The 27,325-nt window shown below is 34.3% G+C and overlaps 1 protein-coding gene across 1 annotated transcript; it reads left to right on the forward strand.

The window, feature by feature from the left end:
• The first annotated feature begins 288 nt into the window (after positions 1 to 288).
• LOC150075934 (SOSS complex subunit B1) lies at positions 289 to 26,124 on the forward strand. Its single transcript, XM_090387675.1, has 6 exons — positions 289 to 362; positions 556 to 694; positions 7,836 to 7,907; positions 11,769 to 11,847; positions 15,617 to 15,725; positions 25,840 to 26,124. The coding sequence occupies exons 1-6, from the start codon at positions 323 to 325 to the stop codon at positions 25,992 to 25,994; spliced, it is 594 nt and encodes a 197-aa protein (XP_090243801.1). The 5' UTR covers positions 289 to 322; the 3' UTR covers positions 25,995 to 26,124.
• The last annotated feature ends 1,201 nt before the right edge of the window (positions 26,125 to 27,325 follow it).

Here is a 27,325-nt window from a genome sequence, read left to right on the forward strand (position 1 = left end):
GTTCAATTTACTGAGTACACAATTGTACAAGCTGAGCCTTTATACGAAAAAGTTGGGCCATTCCATTTCATACTCTTTCTTTCATAACGTGAACTCATTGAACAAAAAACACATTTATGTATGTGTTACACTGCATGTTTATGTATACTGTATATATTTTACATATGTTTGTGAAACAAGAAACACCCATAGCGTGATGCTTATTTAAAGCTCTTTGGTACTGGCGATAATTTTTTCCTTATTTGCGTAGGTTCCTATATCTAAATATAATAATATCTAAATGGATTACACGTCTACAACAATTCGCGATTTGAAGCCAGGAATGAAAAATATTAATCTAGTTTTCATTATACTCGATATTGGTAAGTAAAGTTTCATGAATTTTGAGTTATGGGTATATTTTTTTATTTATTTTTTTTTTTTTGTCGTTTGTTTTTCATGTCGCAACAATATGTGAATGTATTCTCTGTTTTAGCTAATTAATTACGTTTTATTATGTGTGTATGACGACAAATATGTATACTATGGTCACATTATATTCCTCTCACATAATAGGTAAACCAAACACTACAAAAGATGGCCATGAAGTAAGAACGTGTAAAATAGCCGATCGTACTGCTTCGATAAATTTGTCAGTTTGGGATGAACCAGGGAACCATATTCAGCCAGGAGATATATGTAAATTAACAAAAGGGTAGGTAAATTTTGTTTAAATATGTATACGGATCTAATAAAATTACTAATATCATTTGCAAACCAATAATTTTATATCGGATTTTTTTTTTCTGTTACCAAAATCAAAAAAAAAAAAAAAAAATCTAATAAAGAAGCTATACACTCATCAGACTATTTTAATGTATTATTAATTTATTTATTTTATAGCAGCATAACATTTTCTTAACCCGATTCGCGACCCAAATAACTTGGTGTAGTCAAAACAAAAAAAGGAAGGAAAAAAAATATATATATATATTTTGAATTGTGGGTATTTGCTACTCTTAGTTGATGCCACTGGAATCATGGGGTGAAAATGCAGTGCAGAGGAAGGGAACCCCTCTGATCCTGCCATATTTGTTTTTCCTTTCAAGGAAATTCCAAAGGATGGATCAATGCAGGGTTGCCAGCTTTTGAAAATTATTTTTATGGACATTATGAAAAAAAATTACCCAACTCTTTTATTTATGTATAATATCAAGATGGCTAAAAAGGACATAATTCCATTAAGTTAACAAAAGTAAAAAGTATTAAACAAAAAGAAGTGATCGAGTTATACACATGAACTTGAAATGATATATATCTGCAAAATAAATAAATAAATCTAGAAAAGCAAAAGAGCAAAAAGAAATTTACAAACTAATTTTTAAAGACATATCTAAGATAGTTTTTTCTTTGGCCTTTTCTGTTAGCAAAATCATTACATTCGCATCAGAGTTTCTATTGCAAGTAAGTTAGTTCTGCAATAAGTGTTGTGGAAATAACTGCAAACCAAATTTATAAAAATCCTTTTTGAATTTCTTTAAAAACAAAAAATACAAAATGGATATTTTAATATATTTGATGAATGAAGAGTACATAGGGCCTGCAAAAATGCCAAATGAAGAGTACCTAGGGCCTGCAAACACAAAAGATTGCCCTGCTTGCTCCACATGCTTTATGGACCAATGTAATTAAAGTTACTAAGGTAACTTTAATTATTATAGCCCACAAAGAGAACTATATTTTGAATAACAGTGTTTTGGTATAACAGAGAATGAAGATTATTTCTGGGAATCAGAAAATTTGTAAGAACCACTTGCATTTCATAGAAATCTGCAAACAAACAAATACATACTAATAAAATAATCTTGTGCAGCATGTTTTTTTCTTTTTTGTACTTTTTGCAAAATTTAGGAATACTGGTTAAAGGAAAAATTTGCCCTTTTTTTTTTTTTTTTTTTAATTTCAAGTTTCTTTAATATATCTACTGAACAGCATCAGATGAAGTAAATAAAAAAAATGGGGGGGGGAGCCTGACTGTTAGCACAAAACCTACAGAACCATCCATCCGGACATTTACATATCATTCATTAACTTTAGGAACAGCCTACAAGTGGAGACTCCTTTGTCCATTTATTGGACCGTACATGAATAATATTTTCTATCTACAGTTTTGGACCAGCTGGTACATTTGATTTTGCCTGGCTGGTCAAAAACTGTAGATAAAGCTTTCTGTTAGCATGAAGCAGTAGATCCAGTTTTTATCTGTGAATGGGTTAGTATTAGTAATGGCCGCATGGTGCAAGAAAGCCTATGGCTTATGCTGCTCCAGCCAAAAAAAAAAAAAAAAAAAACCGATTAAAACAATGATAAAAAAAACTAATAATTAATAAAAGAAAAGGAAATTAAACCTATTATCCTATGCGTTTCCCTTACCCAAAGGTACTATCCAGATGACCTTTGAATTTCCCCAAACTGTCAGCCTCTACCACCCATGTAGACAACTGATTCCAGTAATTTATAACTCACTGGCTAAAATAAAATTTCCTGCAGTCCAATCTAAACATCTCCTCCCGTAACTTGAATTTATGTCCCCTAGTTCTAGCATCATTTATAATCTTGAAAATTTTGTCCTCATTCATTTTACTGATGCCTCTCAGAGCTTTAAACACCTCAATCAAATCTCCTCTAAGGTGTCTAGTTTCCAAACTCGGCAACCCACATATTCGAAGTCTTTCTTCATAAGGATGCCCTTTTGCCGATCTCACCAGGTGAGTTACCCATCTTTGCACCCTTTCAAGAAGCTCGATGTCTTTCTTTAGGTGCGGTTTCCATACTTGAACACAATATTCCAAGTGTAGTCTAACAAAAGCCTTATATAATGGGATTATCACGTCCCTATCTCTACTTGCAAAAGTTCTATAGATCATCGATAGGACACCATGAGCCTTCCTTGCAACCTGTTTACAATGCTCAGAGAATTTCATGTGTGACTGTATCGTAACACCCAAGTCCCTTTCCTCCAGTACTGGGTTTAGTTGAACTCCACCAAGTGAATAACGTATTTTGGGATTACTGTTTCCCAGGTGTAATACCTTACACTTTGTTGGATTAAAGCATAGCTGCTATTTTTCTGACCATTCCTGAAGTGTATCTAGGTCTCTCTGAAGAAACTCAGCTTGACAGTGATCATTAACTACTCTACCAATTTTAACATCTGCAAATTTAGACATCATGCCCTCTATTCCTTCATCAATGTCGTTTATGAAAATTAAAAACAAGTGGTCCTAATACTGATCGTTGGGCAACCCCACTTCTTACATCAACCCAATCTGAGGAATAGCCATTTATCACAACCCTCTGCCTCCTGCCCTGAAGCCATCCTGCTATCCATCTAAGGATTATCCCAGCGATTCCAACCTGTTCCACCTTATAAAGCAACTGCTGATGTGGGACTGGGTCAAAAGCTTTGCTGAAATCTAAATAAACAATGTCGAAATTATTCCCTAAATCCAGCTCATGAGTGACCCTTTCAAAATGGTGAACCAGATTTGTTAAACATGATTTTACCTTTACAAAACCATGCTAAGTATCCTTGAGAATTTCAATTCTATCCAAATGATCCTGAATTCCACCCTTGATCGTTGCCTCTATGATTTTCCCTACCACTGAAGTCAGACTGACAGGTCGATAATTTTCCCACTTCACTTTTAGAACCACCCTTATGTATGGGAGATACAGTGGCACTTTTCTAATCCAATGGAATCTCCCCAGAGTCTAGTGATGCTCGCATAATTAGCCTCGATGGTTCAGTGCACTCACTTGCCGCCTCCCTTAAGATTATAGTGTATATTCCATCAACTCCAGGAGCCTTACTGGCCTGTAGGCTTGAAAGTTTTTTCATTAAATAATCTTGCGAAATTTCAATATCATTAATTACATATTTTTCAACTTCGGTCCCACAATTTCCCATTACCACAAAAGGTTTTTCTTCTGTAAATATCAATGCAAAATAACTGTTGAGTTCATCTGCAACAGCAGCTGATGTATTTAATACTATCCCCTTTCCCTTATGTAAAGGTCCAATCTGGTTTGTCCTGCTCTTCTTAGCATTCATATATGTGAAGAATTCCTTATCTCCCCTCTTTGCTCTGTTTGCTAGTGATTTCTCATAAACTGCCTTTGCCTGTCGAACCTTTTCTGTGGCTCTATTACAGATCATCTTGTTGCTGTTATATGCTTCAGTACTTTTTATTGCGCTGTCACTTTTCCATGCCACCTTTTTCTGCTCAAGTAATGTGGCAACTTTACTATTCATCCAACTTGGAACCCTCCTCGTGGAGTATTTTTTTTAACGGTAAATACGCATTCGAGGTGTCTGTGATTAACGTTTTAAAAGCATACCACAGTTCAATTGTATTCATTCTCTGTGTGATATCTACCCTGTTAATAGAGGCCATGTAGCACCTTAAGGCATCATAATTTCCTTTTCTGAAAAATTATAATCCATTCCTTTGCCTTTTACTACTGCTACCTCTCTTTTCATCATCCATCGTAGAACTCCGTGATCACTTCCTGCTACTGGTTCCTCTACTGTCAGCCCTGTTATGTCATCTGATTCATGGGTGATGATGAGGTCTAGGATATTCTTTTCTCTAGTACTTTCCCTGCGAAGCATACCAAATTTTAATTTGGTATGCTTCATAGTTTACTTAAAGTTTATTGGTAAGCATACCAATAAACTTTAAATAAACACTATATATATATATTATTGATCTGCTCAAAGCCCCCGATGAAGTAGTGGATAGATGGCCATGTGAGGGAATGATTTTCAAAAATTGCATCACCCTTTATCATTTAGTATTGATATTTTTTCATTATCATTTAGTTATGATATTTTCATATTTTGCTTCATAGTAATTAATACGTTTACATTAACATAACATTTATAGGCCAACGAGAATTAAGATAGCCTATATATGCTAGCTTGATTAACTGATCCATATACACACTAATACCTATAATGTCCAAATTATACACATATAAAAATACCACTTAATTGAATTAATCGATCAATATATATAATGTTTTTTAATAATGTTGATATACATAATAAGCAGAAATATATGTACATGCACATATTTGAAATTTTGTGCGTTTAATGGTCTCTTAAACTGGAAAATGGAAGTGATTTAGCAACTGATGTTTCTGTTTTTTTGTCTAAAAAACATTTTTTTGCAAATTTCACATGAATTAATATATATATGTATATTTATTTTTTTGAAAATAAAAGGTATAAAACATATGGCATGTCTTTAAATTTTTTGTTAAAATTTAAAAGTACCTACAATAAGTACTGCAGTCCATTAAGAAAAGATGGAATATTGGTACTGTTTAAACAGAATGAAATAAACCCAAAGCAGTTTTAAAAAAATCAAGAGGAAGTTTGTGAAGTTTGTGAAGCAGGTGACCCACCACCATTTTTGCTAAGTTTAGATGCCATGGCTGTTGGGTTAACTAAGGTATTAGTTAACCTAAATAAGGTATTAGTTAACCAGTCTCAGATGGAGGGAGGAAGAGTTTTTAACCTGTTAGTTATTCTGGGGTTTTTCAGTCCTCACAACATGCAAATCAGCCATGAACACGTACTTGTGCATAATGTATATACAAATGTGCAATACGATCTAATCACTGTGCATCCTAAACTCAACAACAGAACCTGTAAATGGAACTAATGCATGAATAGCTATCTAACGCTGTTAGTTATTCATGCATTGTGCTTTAGTGCATATTTATATTGGAATGATTTTATTTTCAAACATAGTCATATGGTTCTATTATCAACCTATTGGCTGACATGCAATTTTTGTTACCTTGAAGCTGTATAGGTTTCTCCTTTCTCTCTTATCTGTGAAGGTAAGAAAACAAGCAGTTATTTAAAAATAAGAATTACTCTTATGTACTGTGCTTGAATTTTACTTTAGTTTGGTATCAGTAACATCTTTGCTAGAATGTATTACTTTATAAGATCTGTTGAAAGACAATATTTCCAATGTACACTTTCCTTGATGGAGATCTTACTGTGCTTCTTTGTGATCCAATTGGATCACAGAATGCCATGGAAGCAGGGGCAGAGCTCCCCTAGTTTATTATTATTAATTTTTAAATTGACACACGTTAAATTCTAGTTAATATCATAAACTCAATTCCTAGTGAGACGTTTTGAGCAATATATGATTTATCTTTGTAGATGCAAATCTCAAGACCAAATATGATGAATAAACATATACAGTTTTGCCCCATATCTGCTGATTCAATTACCTGCGGTTAACCAAGGGGAAAAAACTTAACACATACTACTCACATGTCCAATACGATGCTTCCCTTTTTTTTTTACAGTGTCGCATATGATTTGGTCACCAACATTATAATGGTTCTTTAGAGATTTAACTGATGCACCATTTTCAAACTTTTGAATAATTTCAAGTTTTTGTTTAATTTGAAAGCACAACGCTTACATTTGCCCATCATTTTTGCAATTTCTAAACAAAAAAAAAATGTTACTGTAAAAAAAAAATTCCAACATCCCTGACATAAATAACAAAACAAAATTTGTCCTTTTGTGGTGCGATGGAACACACAGTCGACACGATGCACTAAATCAAACTAAACATTTGGTCTCTTTTTTTTTTTTTTTGTTTTGAGCAGTAGGTGTGAAGACAGCAGGGGTTGCAAGATAATAGGTACACTAATCTCCCAATGACAACTTATAACGGCAGTTCTTGTCGCTTATTTACGACTTGCAAAATATCTGTTTATACCTATTCTAGTTATTACTTGAATTTTATGATTTCTGTTTTTTTTTTTTTTTTTTAATTTGGAGTCTTGAATTGTTCTGGTAAATCAAGAGTCTGCTGTACTTTATTATATGTATGTATATACAAGAAAATCATGTTATATATGGTGTCAGCAGGTGTTCACTTATATCCGCGGTTTCGGCCCTCCACGGTAGGTCTTGGAATATATCCCCCGCGAATATGGGGGTCTTACTGAATATTCAAAAACAATTCTGATGAAGTTTATATATGGCATCAGCCAACACACACACTTTGCCTATCCCTTCCAGTAACTTGTCCAGACCTTTATTATTATTATTATTAATAGCCAAATGGTGCAAGGAAGCCTGAGGCTTATGCTGCACCATGAAAAAAAAAAAAAAAAAAAAAAGTTCCCGAGTTACCCTGAGAGAGAGAGAGAGAGAGTGTGTGTGTGTGTGTGTGTGTGTGTGTGTGTGTGTGTGTGTGTGTCAAAAGTAGAAGGCAATCACTAAGAAAGAGAAGAATGATGATATCCAGCTCGGGACCCTGGGTGTCCCAAGCCCATACTCACCAGATGTGAGCCCCCGGGGTTATTTAAAAATTTATTTCTGCTACCCACTTCCAGAATGCTTGGTAGGAGTTTATTCCAACAATTGACAATTGTCTGGCTGAACACACACACACACACACACCTATTTTGCAAATCCTTTTTTACTAATTTAATTTTATTTCACCCGAGAAAGAGTAAAGATGCCATCAACATTTAATTTGCCATCTAAAATGTTGTTTATATTCAGTTAAACTTTACTGTTATGATTATTGTATTTGTATTTATGTTAATATTTCTGGATATTTTTTTATTTCTAAAAGTTTCATTAATTGCTAGAGTTACTAAGAATTGTAATGTAATAGGAATGTGTATTCATAAACAACTGAATATTTGATAAATCTCTCAGATACTTTTCATTTGTTTAGCAAAATAATTTTATGTTCAGCAGTATTAAACTGATCAAATGTGTTTATTCTTTGCTTTTGTTGTAGTTATGCATCAGTATGGAAAGGCTGCCTAACATTGTATACTGGAAAAGGAGGAGATATTCAGAAAATAGGAGAGTCAGTATGCATTTGTATTTATTAATAGCACATGTGTGAAAGATGCTTATTTTGACTGAAAATTTTTTATTTGACAAATATTACTTCGGATGTGAGATACTTTAGATTTTCAAAAGGCTTCAAACTTTTAGTTCAGCCTTTTTTCATAGTCAACTTAAGTAACTTTCTTTTGCAAGCCAAAGGCAAACTAAAATGTTTGTAATATTGAAACAAATTTTATTCTTTTGCTAAGTTTCTTATAATACATATAATTTACTTCAGGAAGTAGCCTGAATAGCACACTATTGAGGCTACTTTCAGAGGAAAAATTTCTTACAAGAGATTCTGTTTGCACTGAAACAGAATTTGCAGTGCAACCCTTTTTAGTGTCTTTTGCTTTCAAAAAAAAAGCAAAGAATTTTTATGCAGTCAAGCTGCTACAGATTTTTAGTTAGTAGTGACATATTTAATTTTGTTTCCCATTGCAGTATCAATGGGCGCCTCCGTAGCCAGGTGGGAAGGAGCAGCAGTGCGTAGCACACGCTTCTTGATTAGACCGGGGTTCGAGCCTGTCACCACCAAATATGGAGGATGTGGAAAGGTCAGGGAATGACCACCGCATATTCCCGGAGCAATATGGCCTTAGTTGCTAATGCTTCTAAAAACCAAATAACAACAACAACAGCAGTATCAATAATAAAAACACGGTAACACAGCAGTGCATTACATTTCAGGCGGGTTCAGTTTTTTTTTTTTTTTTTCTTAAATGAATTGAATTTTTGTTCTGTTTCTGAAATCACTATAAGCGTAAATATAGCTATCTCCTTATCAATTGATTAATTAAACTAACAATACTAATGTCCTTATCTCCTTATCAATTTATTAATTAAACTAACACTAATGTACAAGTTAGTGCATTTGCATAATTTCTGTACATAGCCAACTACATAAATAGTTATAAATTGGCACCATTAAGTATATCTCATATTGTGAATACCTTCACAACGAGTTGCCACGATATTGCACTACCTCGAATAAGTAACACTTCACCATAGGAGAAGACTATTGTTACTTATTCTCAGCGAATACCATCACCCATACAGTACCGTTTCGGAGCTTATTGGCTCCTCATCAGTGGGTGGGCAAGTATCCTGGTGTTGCAATGATGACAACGCAGTTGCGAATTATAAATCCACAATATGAGAGATGCCTGATGGTGTGGAGTAAATTAGATTATAGTATAGTTTAGGGCTAAAGCCTTATGTTACATAAATAGTTTAACTCTTTATTTTTAAGGAGTCCTCATGTGCTGTAATGTAATGACTAGATCATAGGTATAGCTTAGCTTAATTTTTCAGCACTCACCTCATAGTAATCTATGAGGTGAGTGCTGAAATGTTTAGATTGGACTGCAGAAAGTTTTATTTTAGCCAGCGAGTTATAAATTAGTGGAATAAGTTGCCTTCATGGGTGGTAGAGGCTGACAGTTTGGGGAAATTCAAAGGTCATCTGGATAGTACTTTATCTGGATAGTAAGGGAAGCGCATAGGATGATAGGTTTAATTTTTTTTTATTATTAATTATTATTATTTATTTATTTATTTTATTTTTTTTATTTATTTATTTTTTTTGTTTTTATCATTATTTTGTTCGGATTTTTTTTTTTTTTTTTTTTTTTTTTTTGGCTGGTGCAGCATAAGCCATAGGCTTTCTTGCACCATGTGGCCATTACTAATACTAATACTAATCTGCTTAGTTGGTGGAAAGTTTTACCATATACATAGTGGTTATAAGATAACTTATGGGGATTATGGATTTAAAAACTAAGTTATGGGCTTTAAAAATTTTTGCTAAGAAAGGAAAGTGCACCTTCCATTCTATGGTTGCCTAATTAAAATAAATTAAATGAAGAAAGCTAATAGCTGCGCACGAGTGTCTTTCGAAATTGTCTTCAGTTAGCTGTAGTGGGTGGGGGAAAGAGAGTGCTCGAGTGTGTTATATACAGGTTGGGTTCCCGAAATGCATTTCAGTGCACATGGAAAATAAGATACATAAACCCCCTATCGCAATATGCTAGAAGACTTCAACAGATTTTTAAGAATACAGATATCAAATTAATATTCACATCTTATAACAAATTAAGTTCCAAATTCAATTCATACAAGACAACACACGAGTATGGGACACAAGATCATAACAACATTGTATATTTGATCAGATGCCAATCAGATTGCCAAGCATGTTACATAGGCAGTACAACAGCAAAATTTGGGACATCAAAAATTTCCAACACGCTTGCGTACTACCACTTTAATAGCTTCAAATCTAATTTAGCAAGTAACTAACACAACACATCCAATCTTATAATCATAACCTACTCATCGATTCAGCCATCACAGTAGTCAAATTAAATTCCAGCTATAAAATCCTTCAAAACGAAACCTTCGTCATTGAGTGGTTTAAGCACCATACATCACTTAACGTATTAAACAAAAAGATTCCCGCCAACTTCTCCCCCATTTGGAATTTAGCACGTATTAAGTTTCCACGTGCACTGAAATGCATTTCGGGAACCCAACCCGTATATAACACAATCACGCACTCTCTTTCCCTCCACTATAGCTAACTGAAGATGATTTCAAAAGTCGCTCGTGCGCGGCTATTAGCTTTTATCTTTCTTCATTTAATTTATTTTAATTAGGCAACCATAGAATGGAAAGTGCACTTTCCTTTCCTAGCAAAATTTTTAAAGCCATAACTTAGTTTTTAAATCCATAATCCCTGTAAGTTATTAGAATCTTATAACCACTATGTATGTGGTAAAACTTTCCACCAACTAAGCGGATTACTATGAGGTGAGTGCTGAAAAATTAAGCTAAGCTATACCTACGATCTAATAAATAGTTTAACTAATTTAACTAATGTACAAGTTAGTGCATTTGCATAATTTCTGTACTTAGCCAACTACATAAATAGTTATAAATTGGCATCATTAAGTATATCTCATATTGTGAATAAGTTATACAGTATATGCCTAACTGTATTTCTGAATGTGTGCTTTATTAAAGTTTTATAGGGTTCTATTTTTCTTAATAAAAGAACAATTTCCAAAGGATAGTCTCCGATCAAATATTTTTAATTTGTAATACATATTTTGTCATTTTATTTATTTATTATTGATTTTAAAGAAGCCAATATTTAAGTGAAATAATTATTATTTCTGTATATTAGAAAAGTGCAGCAGAACTTAGTTATTTGAACAAATAATGGTTCTTTTAAAATAATTTTCAGTGATATTCATTGGAAATAAATTTTGATACAGTGAATCTACAGGCCCTCGTGAAATTTGTTTTTATAGGATGTTAGTTATATAGTATCGGTGTAAATACACCATGGTTAACCCATAAATTTGAACTACGTAAGTAGTGTAGAAGGCATCGTTTTAATTGTATCTCATATAAAAACAAATAACAGTAGTCTTTTCTACTAGAGAAGTGTTATTTATTTGAAGTAGTGCAATACCACTATCTCGTGAAGGCAACCACAATATGAGATACAATTAAAATGATGCCTTCTACACTACTTACGTAGTTCAAATTTATGGGTTAACTATGGTGTATTTACACCAATACTATAGTTAATTACCAAAACCCATAAGAATTATGCCCTTGTGCATTTCGTTTTCAAATAGGATGTTAGTGTAAAAACAAATTATGTATGCTGAAAAATTCTTCTTTGTATAGTTGTCATTTTGTATATGGTCACTAGTTTAATCAGAAGTTTGTTCGTTTGCTTTCATGTGACTGCAGAAATAGTTTTAATTATATCATAAATAATAAAACTATAATAAAAAATATATATAGTGATGTTTTAAAATTTCAGATTCTGTATGCTTTTTACTGAAATGCCTAACATGAGTGATCCAAATCCAGAGTTCCTTCAACAGCTTCAAGCAAAATTGGTAAGTACCTTCTTTTTCCTGTGATCCGAAAGTTGGCCAAAATTTATTAGGGAAAGAGAGAGGGGGGGGATTATTATTATTATTGCATCATAAACGTGAAGGGTGATTATAAAATATCATCTGCAGTTTCAGGCAGTGTTATGTGGCTGCTTGCCCTGGATCGCTAAAATGTAAGGAATTTTTTTGTGTGTTTTTAATTAGATTTATTGGTAAGTCAAGATAATTTATTTTTTTTTTACGCATTTTGGTCCTAGCATCTTAATAAAATGGCAGTTTGAATTCTGTCATCAGCCTGGGGTTTGGGATATACAGGAATATAAAGAACAGAATTGTTTTTTAAAATCACTTGCTACAATTACAAAATAAGTGATGTTTTAAAATTTGGTAGTATGAAGTTTGTTTCCAGTTAACATGATAATAATTAGAGTTGAGTAAGAATTTGTTTGAACTTGATTTGGTAGTATTTCATGTGAGTAACTTTCTGGATAGTATGCCTAGAGGAAGGAATTTTTTCTGAGGAATTTGTAAATTTTATAAAAATTGAAAAAGTATGTGCATAAATGTTTTTAAATATTTTTCCTTTATTCCAACTGTGTAGTCAAATACTGTGGATTCTGGTTATTTGGGCCACCGGTTAATCGGGGCAGCCATTTATTTGGGGCAAATCTTAAAAAACAGAAACCAATGGAGAAAATAGCCAGGGTTTACTTCGCTTAATCGGGACAGCATGCTGTTTAATTGGGCAGGAGACCGCAGCACTGGAGATTACCCTACGATTGTCTCCAACGGTACCACATGGTTCGGTCGAAATTCTGGAGGTCACAACCATAAAATATTAAAAACAATTATCATTCACCTGTTTATTGGGCTTTTCTGTTAGTGAAATCTATCATAAACGGACAGTAAACTCGATCTTACTGAATTTGCAAAAATACCGACAGCTGGAATTCTGTGGGTTGTTATGGTGAAATGTGTTTACACTTCCATGAAATCTTCAACCATATAAAAAAATTAATTTTCAGATCTTCTCTTCATTCCTATTTTTAAAGAGCTTCATAACTCGTTACTCCGTTCTCACTTGCGTGTATCGCGTATCGTGTTACTTGCAATTTGTGTGTGCTGTGTTCTTTGTTATTGCTTGCTTATCTTTTTACTGTTTTAAATTTTAACCCCCACCCACAAATGTCAGTGAACAGAAATGTCAACTAGTTCGTATGTACACATTACAGTACGTATTAATTATTCCAACTGTCACGTATATTCTTCTGATTTTCACGTATCATTTAATTTTTTAATTGGTAAGGTAATAAAGGGTAAATTTGTGCTTAATATATCTTTACTTTTATAGCCTGCGGATAATATTCCTCCTATTTTCTCTAATTAGAATCGCTGTTTAATAGAATTAAAATTCAATCCACAAACGTGATCACAATGACCAGCGCTTACTACACATCATATAGTGAACGGTACTTTACTATGGTGAGTTCGTTGTAACGTGATTTGATTGTACAGTGAACCAGTTGTAAAGGGGGGGTACATTGTATTTTTAACTATTTATGTGAAGCTTCGGATAATTGGGGCAGCTGCTTAATCGGGCCAAAATGCACTAGTCCCAATGTGTCCCAAATAATCGGAATGGACTGTATTAGATTTGAAATTATTGTCAAAAATAAAATCAAGATAAAAAGTTTGAAAAAAAAATTATAATACATTTAAAAATTTGTAAAAAAAAAAAAAAAAGTAAACAAGTCATCATACTTTTTTGATGATGTAGCATTTCTACATTTATATATTTATTATTTGATTCAGCTTCATTAACTTTGGGATTTAAATTCCAGAGAATTTCTCCAGTTTCAGATTATGTGAACCCATATCATCTCAAACCTTGTTAAAAGCCATTTTTGTACTGCCTTTCAAAACTGTCATAAAGATAAAAATGGCTACTGTTACTTGTAGTGGCACCAATGTAGATATAATTTGTTGACACTGCATTGACACAACTTTCAAAATGTATGCATTTGTTCAAGCTCCTTTGGGCCAACATAGAAAATTCTCTATATACAGCAAACCCCTGCTATTCGCGGCATCTGTATTCGCGATCGCCGATTTAATATAAAATGAAACCTAAAAAAATTTTAAAGCGCTGTGAATATTTTCCGCCATAAAAAAACATGGGCGTGGCTAAAGTTATCTTTCCCGGTCAAAACAACACTCGGTGGGTGGGGGCAGAGGGGTGACAAAATCGCGAGCGTGGATGTTTCTCGCTAATCCTTGTTCAGTATGTGTTATGCGCTTGTCATGGAAGGTTTTGTCGTTTGTTTTTAATTTATATGCTTATAAATTGAATAAATTTATCAATTTATAAATTGATATGCTTACAAAAGTGATAAATCTACCGTTTTGCACTGTAAAACAGACTTTTTCTAGTGTGTTAATGGAAGAAAGTGACTTTATTGTGGACAAGTTCTTTCTAAACCGTACAAAAATATGGCTACGAATAACAAGAGAAATGTGAAAAGATCAAAGAAGGTGATGACATTAGCGAATAAAATTGAGTTATTAGACAAAATTTCTAATGGTGAAAGTGTCTCCTCAGTGGCAAAACATTATAAAATCAATTAGTCAACGGTACGATCAATGAAGAAATCGGGAAAAAAAATCCGCCGTAATGTCTGTGAAAACGCGCTAATTGCTTCAAAAATTTGCTCTGTAACTCGTGATGTTAAATTAGAAAAAATGGAAAAAGCTTTAAATCTGTGTTTAGAAGACCGAACTCAAAATAAAATTCCGTTAAGTTCACTCATCATTCGTGAAAAGGCAAAACTCCTTTATCAACACTTTAGAGAAACTGGTGATAGCACTGGTGGGATAAGTTTTTTAGCTAGCAAAGGCGCTAGTTTGAAAGATTTGTTTGAAATTTCTAATAAATATTACATTTAATATTAAATTGTTTCTTATTTTCATTTTGATGCCATATGCTTGCATTTCACTATGTACTGTCTATGTACATAGTCATATTATGAAGGTACCTATAATACATACATATACAAAATTTTAAGACTAGTTTTTCTTATATATTTCATACTTTGGAACGGAACCCCTTTATTTCTATGGGAGCCATAACTCAGTATTCGCGACATTTCTCAGGAACGTAACCCCCGCGAATAGTGGGGGTTTACTGTATATGTTTGGAAAAAAAAAAAAAAAAAAAAGGTTAAAAATAATAATTAAATATAGAATTTGCGTCCATTCAGGCAGCTGTTTTGGGAATACATAAAGAAATATTTTAAAAATGCATGAATATCTGAAAAAATATAAATAAGAAAATAGCTAAATGGAATCTAAAATTCAAAATACAACTTGGTTTGTTTGTTATTTGGTTTTTAGGAGCATTAGCAGCTAAGGCCATATTGCTCCGAGGGGATATGCGGTGGTGATTCCCTGACCTTTCCACATCCTCCGTATTTGGTGGGCATGGGCTCGAACCCCGGTCTAATCAAGAAGCGTGTGCTACGCACTGCTGCTCCTGCCCACCTGGCTACGGAGGCGCCTAATATACAACTTGGCAGTAAGCCAATAGGCACAGTGACAAAGTTACTCGGACACCATGTATGCATTATGAGACAATTATTTTGTTTCGGTTTTGCATAATATGGCACTAGTTTGCCTCATCGATGAAAATATATTGATATGTAGAATGACTTTATTTCCTCTACACAAATATATATGCAGCAGAACTTATATCTCACCCCTCCCCTCTTTTATATAGCAGGGTGATCAGAGAGGTTCTCCTATTCTGCAGCAACCACTGCCAACTACACAGCCTTTACAAAATCAGCAAATTACAGGGCCTGTGACATCACCAGCTACAATGTCAGGTATGTTTTTATGTGTATTAATATATGTATAATCTGTTATTTACACATATATACATTACATACAGGCTGTAATATTAATTTAAAATGTCATTTCATCAGCCTGGTTTTATATTTAACAGTAAAGTTGATTAAGGTTGCCTTGAAAATGAAAAAAAAAAAAAATACTCCTAAAATCTTGTAGAGAAATAATATTTGTTCTGTTTGTCATCCATAAATTGACTTAAGTGAAATTTTTTGATAATAAAACGTGGAATGTATAGTTTAAATTAAATTAGGACACTTGCAGAATCTAATTAATTATTAGTTCCAATAACAGAATCATAGAAACTTGGGATGTTTGTACTTAATTAATTTACTGTTAGCTGCACCACATTACTTGGCAGCATGGATATCCATGTATGGTTCAGCAAAATCAGCTGGAATTTGTACATTTGGAGAATTGATTAAGGTTGATACATTGATAACAGTAAGTTGTTGATTGGTAGAGCGATTTTAAGCAGTGAGAATCTGTTTAATGAGCATTCTAATCTTTCCTTTAAAAATGCTTTCAAAGGAAAGATTAAAATGCAGATAGAACACTAAAAATATTAAAAGGCACACTAATATGGATATGAACATTGAAGGAAAAAGAGAATTTTAAGCTTTTTTTTTTTTTATCATACAAAATTATACATTTTTTTTAAATACAAATATGGAACAAGGAAGATGGATGAATGTATATATATTTAAAATTCTATGCACAATATAATTTAACTGATGAATTTTATTTATTTTTTTCTCAAGTTGTTAGGGCATGGACTCCACAAGGTGCCGAAAGCATTTCACAGGGATGCTGGCCCACTGTCCAACCTGCAATGTCTCAGGTTTGGATGGTGGTGGTTCCCTGCCTTTGACAGCTCATTTCACTTAATCCCACAGATGCTTAATGAGGTTGTGATCTATACATTGTCTACCAACACCAGAGGGATCAAATGTGTGTATCACAAAAAACCTCCACCCCATCATTTACTACCAGCCTGTAGGGTTTGATACCTGACATGATGGGTGCATTGATTCATGCTGTTGCCATACCCTGGACATGGCAACAGCATGGCCTCATCATCATGGCCTCATCATCAAAACGGAACAATTGAAATTAGAATTCATTAGATCAGGCAACCTTTTTCCACTCTTCCAATATTCATTACTGTTGTTATTTCTGTGTCCACTGTATGTATAGCTGCTTATTTTTAGCTGACAAAGAGTAATACCTGGTAGGTTATCTTCTGCTGTATCCTATCCATAACAATATCTAGTACATTCCGATATAGTACATCATTGTTGTATTGTGCTTTTGCCATTGTAGCCCATCTTTTTTGCCTTCATGCTTCTTTTCACCCTCCAACCTCTTGCATTAACAAGTTATCTCCATCCATGGACTAATTAGCTAGATGTTTTCTGGTTATTGGATCTTTCTTGATTTGCTATCCAGTTCCTATGTGGCACTGTTATATGTGAACATCCCAACATGTTAGCAGCAGTTTTGGTGTAGCATATTTGGTATTCACTGTCATAGCATGTTCAGAATTATTTATGTTGCACTGTTGGCCTGTACTGTTTCTGAATTGTGCATATTCTGTCCTTCAGTATCTAACTACCAGCTTTATAAAGCCAGGTAAGGGCATGTGACTATCTTTGACTGTGCAGTTGATTCCTTGGATGATTGTGGGTCTCTGATAAATTGGCCACCTGGTGTATATATATCCACCAGATATATTATACAAATTAATTTTCCTATCTTAATCCTATTAGGTGAGAGTGGTCACTTGTTATGTTTATATACATTCAGCAATCACTGAATTATGACCACCTATCTAAAACCATGTTGAGCTACCATTCAGATAGCAGCCACTATTTGCCTAGGCATTGACTCCACTAGATGTCTGTAGGGATCTGTAGCCATGCTGCCTGCAGGGCTTTCCACAGTGTCGGAAATGGATGACAATTGCATATCCATTTGCCTCACTTCCCATTCCAAAACATCCTACAGTTGTTAAATTGGATTGAGGTCAGGAGAATTCGGAGGCCAATTAAGATGTGTTCCTGGAACTGCTCATGCATAGTGTGGGCCCAGTGATATGGTGCATTGTCTTGGGAGAGCCCATTTCTACCCATCGTATAGAAATGTTCACTCACCACGAACATTTCAGTTATAATCGCATCACAGTGAAACGTTGGTTCATACATATCAGGGGTTGATCCAGTTCTTTCCAGCAAAACATGCCCCTCATTAAGCAACCACTGCCACCTGCCTGAATTGTGTGCATGATGGGTCCAGACTCATGTGGGGGCGCCTCCGTAGCCAGGTGGGAAGGAGCAGCAGTGCGTAGCACACACTTCTTGATTAGACCGGGGTTCGAGCCCGTCACCACCAAATATGGAGGATGCGGAAAGGTCAGGGAATGACTACCGCATATTCTCGGAGCAATATGGATAATTGGGAGTTGCTAATGCTCCTAAAAATCAAATAACAACAACAACAGACTTATGTAGCCTTGTACCATGCACAAAGGCATCTGTCGGCATGTTGCACCAGGTATTTGACCATCACACTTGTTTTCAGTCCCCCAGTGTCCAACTAGTGGGTTGTTGACACCACAGTATTTTTGCCATCGACCATGATTAGTGGTGAGGAGAGGATGTCTCTTGGGGATCTGCTACAGAACTTCATACATCTGAGTGTGCGGGATATCACCATTTGGGATATTGTTCTTGCATTGCCCATATTGTATTGCAGTGTCAACTGTTGCACAGTAACCTGCCATTGTGCCTCTGTGATGTGCTACACCCTTCACTCACCACGAACACCTTGCATATTCTTTATAGTTCTGTTGGCAGGAGGTGGTTTGACCCATTTGACACTATTCTTTGTATACCTTAACCATAGTAGACCATGAGCAGTTGACAAGACATGCAGTTTCTGATATGAAAGCACCTGACATACGAGCTCCCACAATCATGCCCTTTTGAAACTGTGAAATCTTTACTATGTCCATAACTGCTACTTTATCACTTTGACTTGCATGACTAGATGAAAATTACCCCTGCTCTAGTGTAGGAAGCTGTTCTGCTTTTTATACCATGAACTATTTGGAATAGTCATTTACAGATGGGGTGGCGGTCACAATTCAGCGATCACTGAGTGTATATCCATATTATATAAATTAGCTTTCTTGTCTCAAATCTGAGATGTGAGATATTATCTATGTTCAAAAAGGGGGGGGGGACCATATTAAGTGAGAGTGGGGAATGCCACTTTTGCATTTTATCATTATTTTTAAAAAAAATTTTGTACTGTTTTCCTCAGAAGACTAAGTTGAAAGTCCAACCAAAGTTGAATTATTGTATTAAAAGAAAAAATTAAGAGATTAATTAGAGAGAAAAAGTGAAAACATAACACCCACCCATCCTCAGAAGTGTGTTGAAATTTACACTTTTACAGCTTGAGAGATGTGCTGTTACCTTCCAGCAAGATTACACTCCACATATTTTGGTAACATTGTGTAGCCATCACTGTATGTCCAATTTATAAATGGGTGGATGGTCAGAGGACTAATTACTTGGTGACTATTCTTATAATCTCATTCTGTTAGATTATCAGCAGTTACAGTTTTTATATTGGAAGCTATATTTATTCAAGATATGTAGCTGCACATAGCAATATCTGATTATAGGTTGGATTAAGGGTGAGATTGGCTGCAGTTGTCCCCTGTGGCATCCAACATTTGGCTTTCTTTTTACTCCAGTGGCAACATGCTACAAATGCTATTGGCCTCAGAGGCACTTGATGCCTAGCTGCTTGGGCCAGCTTATATACTGGTTGGATGTACATTGAGTTACAATTTAGATGTTTGTTGAGTTATAAGTTGAATATACGATGGGCTACAGGTGGAGGTATGTTAACGCGTTCGCTGCTGGCCATGAGTCAGCATGCTATCGTTAATAGTACGGCATAGAAGGAGGAGACTGTCGCCAGAAGCCGACTGTGTTTCCATAACGAAAAAGCTTGAAAATTGGTAATAAGGGATTGTTAGGTATACCATATCAATATTCAAGTGTCATATAAGTAGTTTACAAAAGATGTTGAGATTCACGCGTCAGTGCGTGATAGGAACTGGAGGTCAAATTTGGCTGTAAATGCCGCATCATGCGCTGGCGCGTGACACAAAAACATAATAATATAGTATGTAAATAATAAAATAAAAAACATGCTAACATTAAGAAATACTTATTATTTCATAGCAAACCAATACAGATTACAAATACTATGTGTAAGAATGTTACTTATGTTTAATGTTCGCACAATCTAAGCAATAGCCTAGCGATCCTTGACAAACACTGCAGATATAGATTGTATCCTTACGTTTCCCTTTGGAATAGCAATGTTTGCATTGCTTCCTCAATATCTTTCCACCTTTTTTTTCTTCCCACGGTTTGAGCACATGTTCCAGTTCAGGTACATCATGCACAGTATGAGGGAGATCAGATGGCTGTTTCAATAAATATCCGATCACTGATAAACGGAAGTCATAAAGTTGCATCTTGTTATGTGAATATTTAGTAAAGAGATGGTGTGCATTCATCATTATTAGTTGCAAAATATGCATAAATATTTTTGTAGGCCCTCTAATGGTTTTCCTTTCGCAAGGATAATAGGCAAGCATTTGATCTTGCTTGTCAATGCCTGACAATTATAGGCAATTATATTCAATTATAGGCAATGGTTTTGATTTCAGTTTGCCTCGTTTGTTCTGCATTTCCACCATATCATTTTGGTATATCTGTAGATATGTAACTGATATCTCTTCTGTCCTTCCACTTAGCAATCATTACACCACGGGCACACCTTAATAAAGTTTCTCCTTTCTTCAGCTTTTTTTCTCGAACCTCTTTCGGAAATGTTTTCCTATTACTTTTGATTGTCCCAGTACAATGGGTTTGTCTGTCAGCGAGACACTTAGCGAGTTCATAGCTGTTGTAATAATTGTCCATAAATATGCTATGCCCGACATTTAACATTCCATCAAGTAAGTTTATGACTACTTTTTGTGCATGTCCTTTTCCACCAGAATCATCCAACATACCGGTATATACTTGAAATTTGATAACCATGCCAGTAGGTGTTGTGATCATATATAACTTGATGGCGTACTTATGGTGTTTGTTTTGAAATGTACTGTCAAAAAACAAGCCTTCCACGCCACAGTATCATAGACTCATCTAAGCTAATCTCACGTCCTGGATAATATATTTCCGACATTCGTGCATTGAACAGATTCACCATTTTTCGAATTTTATATAGGCGATCCCGTGGACATACCTCTTTCTTTTCTGGATTTTTTGCAAAATGCAAGGCCCGTAGTAATAATAAGAAACGATTCCTGCTTATGTTATCTGCGAACACATGTAATCCGAACAGTTTATCCGTTTTCCAATAATCTTGTATGCAGTTCAGTCGAATGGTTCCCATATGTAAAATCAATCCAAAAAAATACCAGCATTTCATCTCTAGTGGTGTCCTTCCATGCATTTATTCGAGAATGTTCTTTATTTTCTCGGGGAAGAAGTATTTCACGAGCATAAACATTTGTTTGTGTAATTATTTCATCGGTCAATAAATGATGAAAGTAATCTATAGGATTATCACCTGACACGGGTTGTAGCAAAGACTCGGATTTTGTAAAACGAAACTGTTTCATCGATGTTATGTCATTTTCCCACACGACGTTTTCCAACTCACCGGAATCCGGCTGTGGAAGTGTAGCCTCTTCCACAATATCTTCTTCATCTACGCTTTCCAAATCCGAAGCGTCTTTGGAGGGATAAAATCTTCATCATCGTCGTAACTGATGTCACTGGGATATACATCAGATAACTCTTCCAACATTTTTGCAATTTCTTCATCTGTAAGGGATTTTTTATATTGCACTTTTCTTCTTTTTGGGTGCAACGGCCCTGCTAAACTATCATCTGCACAACTCATATTACAAGGCTTTTCCGCATGTCACAACAAAATGTTCAACGCCACATACAATTACATATAGTTTACACCCTTTACTTGGTGGCGAAACAACTATACACAGCAGAAACACAATGCCAACTGAAGTTGAGAACGCCATACTAACGTCTAATGAATCCTGTGCCCACACATGATTGGCTACTGGGTAATGATGTCACGCCTGCGCGTGATTGGCTCTTCAATACTGCTACGACATCACGTGCCGGTGCGTGATCAGCAGCGAACGCGTTAAGCTACAGGTTGGATGTATGTTGAGCCAAAGTTGGACCATAATATACCCAAAAAAAAAAAAAAAAATTTGTATTGTTATTTTACAACATTCAATAAATATTTAAACTTATAATCTTATATGAAAACCTCATATTCTCAATATTATATAAATGTTTTTATGATACCTTAGTGATGAATTTTGTTCAAAAAGGTAATGGTATCATGGTTATTAAAAAACTGGACTTATTTAATAGTTAAACTCCCTCAAAGTAATCTCTCGCCTCTTGTACTCAGTCCAAAAAATATAGGAACAATCTGATATCACAGCTATAGTTATGTTGAAGAGTGTCAAGGGAATGATATATTGTATTCAGTAAGTCTTGTTTATCTGAAATCATTAAACCTGAATGGTGGTTCCTTAATCTTGCAAAACAAATTAGTATATATGACTTCGATTTGTCTACTGCTGCAGTAATGCCTGCACAGTACCTACTACATGATACTGTATTTTTGTACAATGACCAGCACTTGTCTGCAGAATATTGTTGGGCATAAATGCTTCTCCAGAAATTAATAGTACAAAATGTTTATTGTATATTGTGGACTTGTATAATAGCATGATGCAGAATGATACCATTGCAGTTCTTTCACATGTTCTGGTTCTTCTCTGAATTCTTTCTAATGGGAAGAACTTGGGTGATGCCATTCATTGGAATGGCATTTGATTTCTGATTTACATGATTGAAATCTGGTTTCATTCGGTGTGATCTTTATCCAATTGTATTAATTTTGCTTCATAAATAGAGCTCACAGTACCTGTAGCATATATTTACACTTCTCTGGCCAACAAAACAACTTTCCCCTTCGTGTACGCTTGTAGGACTGCAATTACTTTTCTTATATCTAGACCATACCATGTTTCTTGTCCCTAGCAGGTGTACACAGCAACTTTAGATCAGCGTTTGTATAATTAAAACAAATATAATAATATTCTGTTATTGAAGCATTATTTATGGGAATTTTTTAAAGTTTTGTTGTTCATTGTATTTTAATTATATTTATCCCTTCAGTATAATTTTCAGTTTTACAGCAAAACTTCATAAATCTGACACTGTTGGGACCTAGCCAAATTTTTTAAACCTAATACTCTAGGGGAACTAATGATAGTAAGGTGCACAGGTTAAGTACTGTATAAAACATATGTAAATTCTGATGGCACAATGAAATAATGTAGCCATTTTGGTAACTGTAGAGTGTTGTTTAACCAATAATGGCAGTGTGGAAAGTTTTTCCTGAAAATCCCATTTTAAGAAACTTTAAATTTAAAAAAATGAAGGAAGAGATTCTGCCATATTGGCAGTTATGAATTATATAGGATTGTGGTAAATTTTGTATTAGCTCCCCAAAGCAGTGTTTTTCCTGATTTTACTCGAGAGTTTGCTTTGGCTATAATCTGTAAACATGAAATGCACAGATAGTTGCTGAAGAAATTTCTGTAAGTTGTGTACTTTAGGTTCCAGCAAAAAAACTGTTTTAATTTCTTGAAGTGGCATGTTTGCTGATATAAGTCAAGTTCACACTATGATATGGTTTGAGCAGTCCTCTGATAATTAAAGTCCATGACGTATGTATTTATTGATTGCTTATAATGTAAAATTACAGCTACTGTCATTCAAACTGTATGTCATATAAACTGTAAAAGTAGACAGTTTTTTTTTTTTTTTTTTTTTTGGCAGTAATCTCTGGAAACATCATAATGCTTGCTTTTGTTGATTACAGGTGTTTCATTTGCAAATCTTGTCTAGCAGTCCAAAGAGGAATGTCCTGCATGTTCACATGATGTATAGTTTGAGTGATAACTGTCAGTTTTGAATAGAAAGTAACCAGTGAGAGATATATCACAGAATTTGGTTATCCACAAACCATACATAGTGTGTGTTTGCCACCATAGCCAAAACAATAGCACTCAAAGTGCAGGACTTGCTGAGTATTTTCTAGTTTTTTTTTTTTTATGTAATATTTTCAAAAGGTGAGGATGCTGGATGGCTGAGAATTCTGAAATTTTGATTGCTGGATTTATGAGCTTTTGCTGTACTTCTGGACATGTATAGTAATCTTATTTTCTAATCTGGCTTGACATAATCCTTGTTTGGAGACTCCTAATTTTTAGATTATTACATTTGAACAACTCTTCAGAATTGTATAAACTTTATGCTCTGTTGAAATGCAAAACATTTGCTGTATCCTCTAGGATGTGATTTCTTACCTAGTGATAATGTGCTATAAATGCTATTGGCCTGAGTGGCACTCATTGCCTACCTGCCTGAGCTGGTCTGCCCCTGGTTGGATATATGTTTATGTTGTCAATCTTTGACATAATTTTAACTGTTTTGTGAATGTATGCATTTGATTATCTTCCTTTCAAAAAAAAAAAAAACGTGATCATCTCTGACAATTTAGTAATTTACCACTTATTTGTTTGGAGAGGGCCAAGTTTAAATCCTTTGTGTGTGGTCAGAGGAAAAAGGCCTTTTCAGTAGGGTTATAATTAGCCAATCTTGAGTGTAGGAAGTAGGTCTTTTCCCCCCTCCCTACAGATTCTTAGTTTTAAGGGAAATAAAGTAGCTTTATTTTCCATCTCATTTTTTTATAGAATTAACTGGCCCTCTAGTTTATTTATATTTCTTTACCTTTTGGAGATTGCAGGTTTGGAATATATGTTTCAGGCTAACTTAAATTTTTTTTAGATTACTAAAATAAATACAGCCACACCCTGGCTTATAATACTCGACTTATGGAAATTCGACTTTACTTAAGTTTTTGCCTGCATGCATATAGGGTCCTCTGATCAGTATTAATCAACAGTTTAATGGGAATGCCTACCATTCCATTTTCACTGACCTGGTACATCCCTTCATGTATCCAGATAACTATCTACAAGATGGCGTGCCATGCCACAAGGCCTAGTAAGTTAATAACTGGTTTTAGGAACATGACAGTGAATTCTCTGTTCTCCCATGGCCATCCAGCTCACCTGATCTTAACCCAATTGAGCATGTTTGAGACCAACTGGAAAAGTACATTCGATGCTACAACTGTCCACCTGGCAGTGTATGAACATTACCAGACATATTGTACAGTGCATGGGTAGCACTAGCACAGGACACCCTGTAGCACCTTGTGGAGTCTGTGCCAAGATGTGTAAGGGCTGCATTATGGGCAAAAGGTGTACCTACAAAATATTAGGTTGGGTTGTTGCTATCATCATCATCAGCCATTTTCAATCCACTGCAGGATGAAGGCCTCTCCAGCAACTTTCCAGTTCCTTCTGTTTTGAGCACTGGCCATCCATTTATTACCCAAAAACTCATGAATTTCATCTATCCCTCTCCGCCTTTGTCTTCCAGGTTTTCTTCTAGCTCCTCTTGGGTACCATTCTGTTATTTTCTTAGTCCATCTGTCATCATGTCTTCGAGCTATGTGTCCTGCCCATGGGTTGTTGCTAATGTAAAGCCAACTCAGAGTTGGCTTTACATTAAGAGTCTGTTGAAACAGACTCTTAATCATTTGACATTAACAAGTAGTTGGCAAAAGTTCTGAAGTGTTGGTTTCCTAAAAATTTAAGATATATTCCATGCATAACAGTAACTAATTAAATTACCTTAATTTTATTGTATTTTACAAATTTCTCTAACTCTTTATTTTTTGATGTATTTAATAATATAATTTGTAATGTTTATTTAAACTTTAAAAATTTTCTTAAGTTAATATGAGATTTGTTTTAAAGATTTTAAATTAACGAATTGATAATAATTTTGGCAAGTTTGCTTTTTTTGTATACTTTAGGGAATGGTAATCAAGGACCTCCACTTTTTACTCAGCGTGGTATTCCTCGGCCAGCGATGTTCCCAAATACACAGGTGCCTATTCGAACACCTGTATCGACATCTAATCACAGTAATGGACTAAATAACAACAAACAGCGAATGAATCGAAGATAGGGGTTGTTTAACTGATAACATATGACTCATTTCCTGGGTGGTAACTGATGTTGCTATTTCGAGCTGTTCATTATGGATCAACTATTAGGCAGCAAAAAAAGAAAAAGAAATACTGAAGATAGAGAGTTAGTTAGGGTTAAAGTAAAAAAAGTACTGGGAATTTTGCCAGAAATCATTGCACTTGTAAATTAAGTAGGTGAAATCATGGTTAAAAAAAAAAAAAAAAGAAAGAAAACATTACATTTTGTAAGGACTTAGTTTTTTTTTTTTTTTTTTTAATACAAATTTTTACTACAGTAAACATTAAAGAAGAATCATAATGTAAGAATTTTCATTTCCAGGGTAGATAGAATATCGAAATAATTACGTCAATATTCTTCCAAAATAAAGTAGATTTTAACATTATTGCATATCAGTCCTTTTGGAATTATATGAGTTATGCATCAAGGAGTGTTGTTTTAGCATTTTGAGGCAAAAAATAATTTTGTAAACAGTTATTCAGTTTTTTTATTGATAGATTGTACATATGAAATTAAAATATATTCTTCAGAAAAGAATATTTATATATTCTTTTCTGAAAAGCACCAGTCAATTTCTTCATCTTGCACTGTTGACAGATGTTTACTTTTTTTAATATATATATACCTGATTGGAATTAGTATTCTTTTAGTTTATCCAGAGATCAAGAATGAATTTGCAAAAAAACCTAGGTTTGCACAGATTTCCTGTAGTAATTCACCTTTATAATAACATAGCCTTAAGGGGGGGAGAGATATATTTTCTAGTTTATTTTGTAATATACAGCAAACTGAGTGTCTTATGAAAGTGTCAGTTTGGAAATAGTTTAAATTTATGTCATTTTACATAAAAAAAAAACAATTGTTTTCATTCAAAGAAAGTGTTTCTTTTTTGCTTCATTTTTATTAAAGATAAAGTATGGCCTTTGCTGCATAATAGCTATCGGTAATAAATTTTAAAAAATGCAGTTTTACTTATATTTAAGTGTAACATTTTTGCTTTTGCTAAGATAAAGAACATGCACCTAAATATTAAGAAGAAAAAGATTCGGGAAGGAATTTTTCTTTTTGCCCTGAGAGAATCAAAAACCATTCATTAATAGATTTGACTTTGCTGGCAAACAAGAAATATTATCTGCAAATTGACTTGAGGGGTCATTGCCAACAATTGATTGGCACTTAAAGCATCCTATGTGAGAAGACTTCAAATATTTGCTTTCTTTTAATTTTTTTGTTTGTTTTGATTGACTGAATTTTAGTAAATTTCCTTTTTTGAAGAGAGATAATTTAGACCATGTGTTATTTCATTTCACT

Source organism: Mastigoproctus giganteus, chromosome 13 (genome assembly GCF_048544385.1).
Source record: "Mastigoproctus giganteus isolate SK-2022 chromosome 13, ASM4854438v1, whole genome shotgun sequence".
In the NCBI taxonomy this organism is placed as follows: Eukaryota; Metazoa; Arthropoda; class Arachnida; order Uropygi; family Thelyphonidae; genus Mastigoproctus; species Mastigoproctus giganteus.

What these genes read in the sequence shown, in the direction of transcription:
- LOC150075934 (XM_090387675.1), top strand. Translation starts at nt 323, where the DNA reads ATGAAAAATATTAATCTAGTTTTCATTATACTCGATATTG. An exon ending in TTTCATTATACTCGATATTG is followed by an intron (nt 363 to 555) that starts GTAAGTAAAGTT and finishes CTCACATAATAG; the next exon opens with GTAAACCAAACACTACAAAA. An exon ending in AACAGCTTCAAGCAAAATTG is followed by an intron (nt 11,848 to 15,616) that starts GTAAGTACCTTC and finishes TCTTTTATATAG; the next exon opens with CAGGGTGATCAGAGAGGTTC.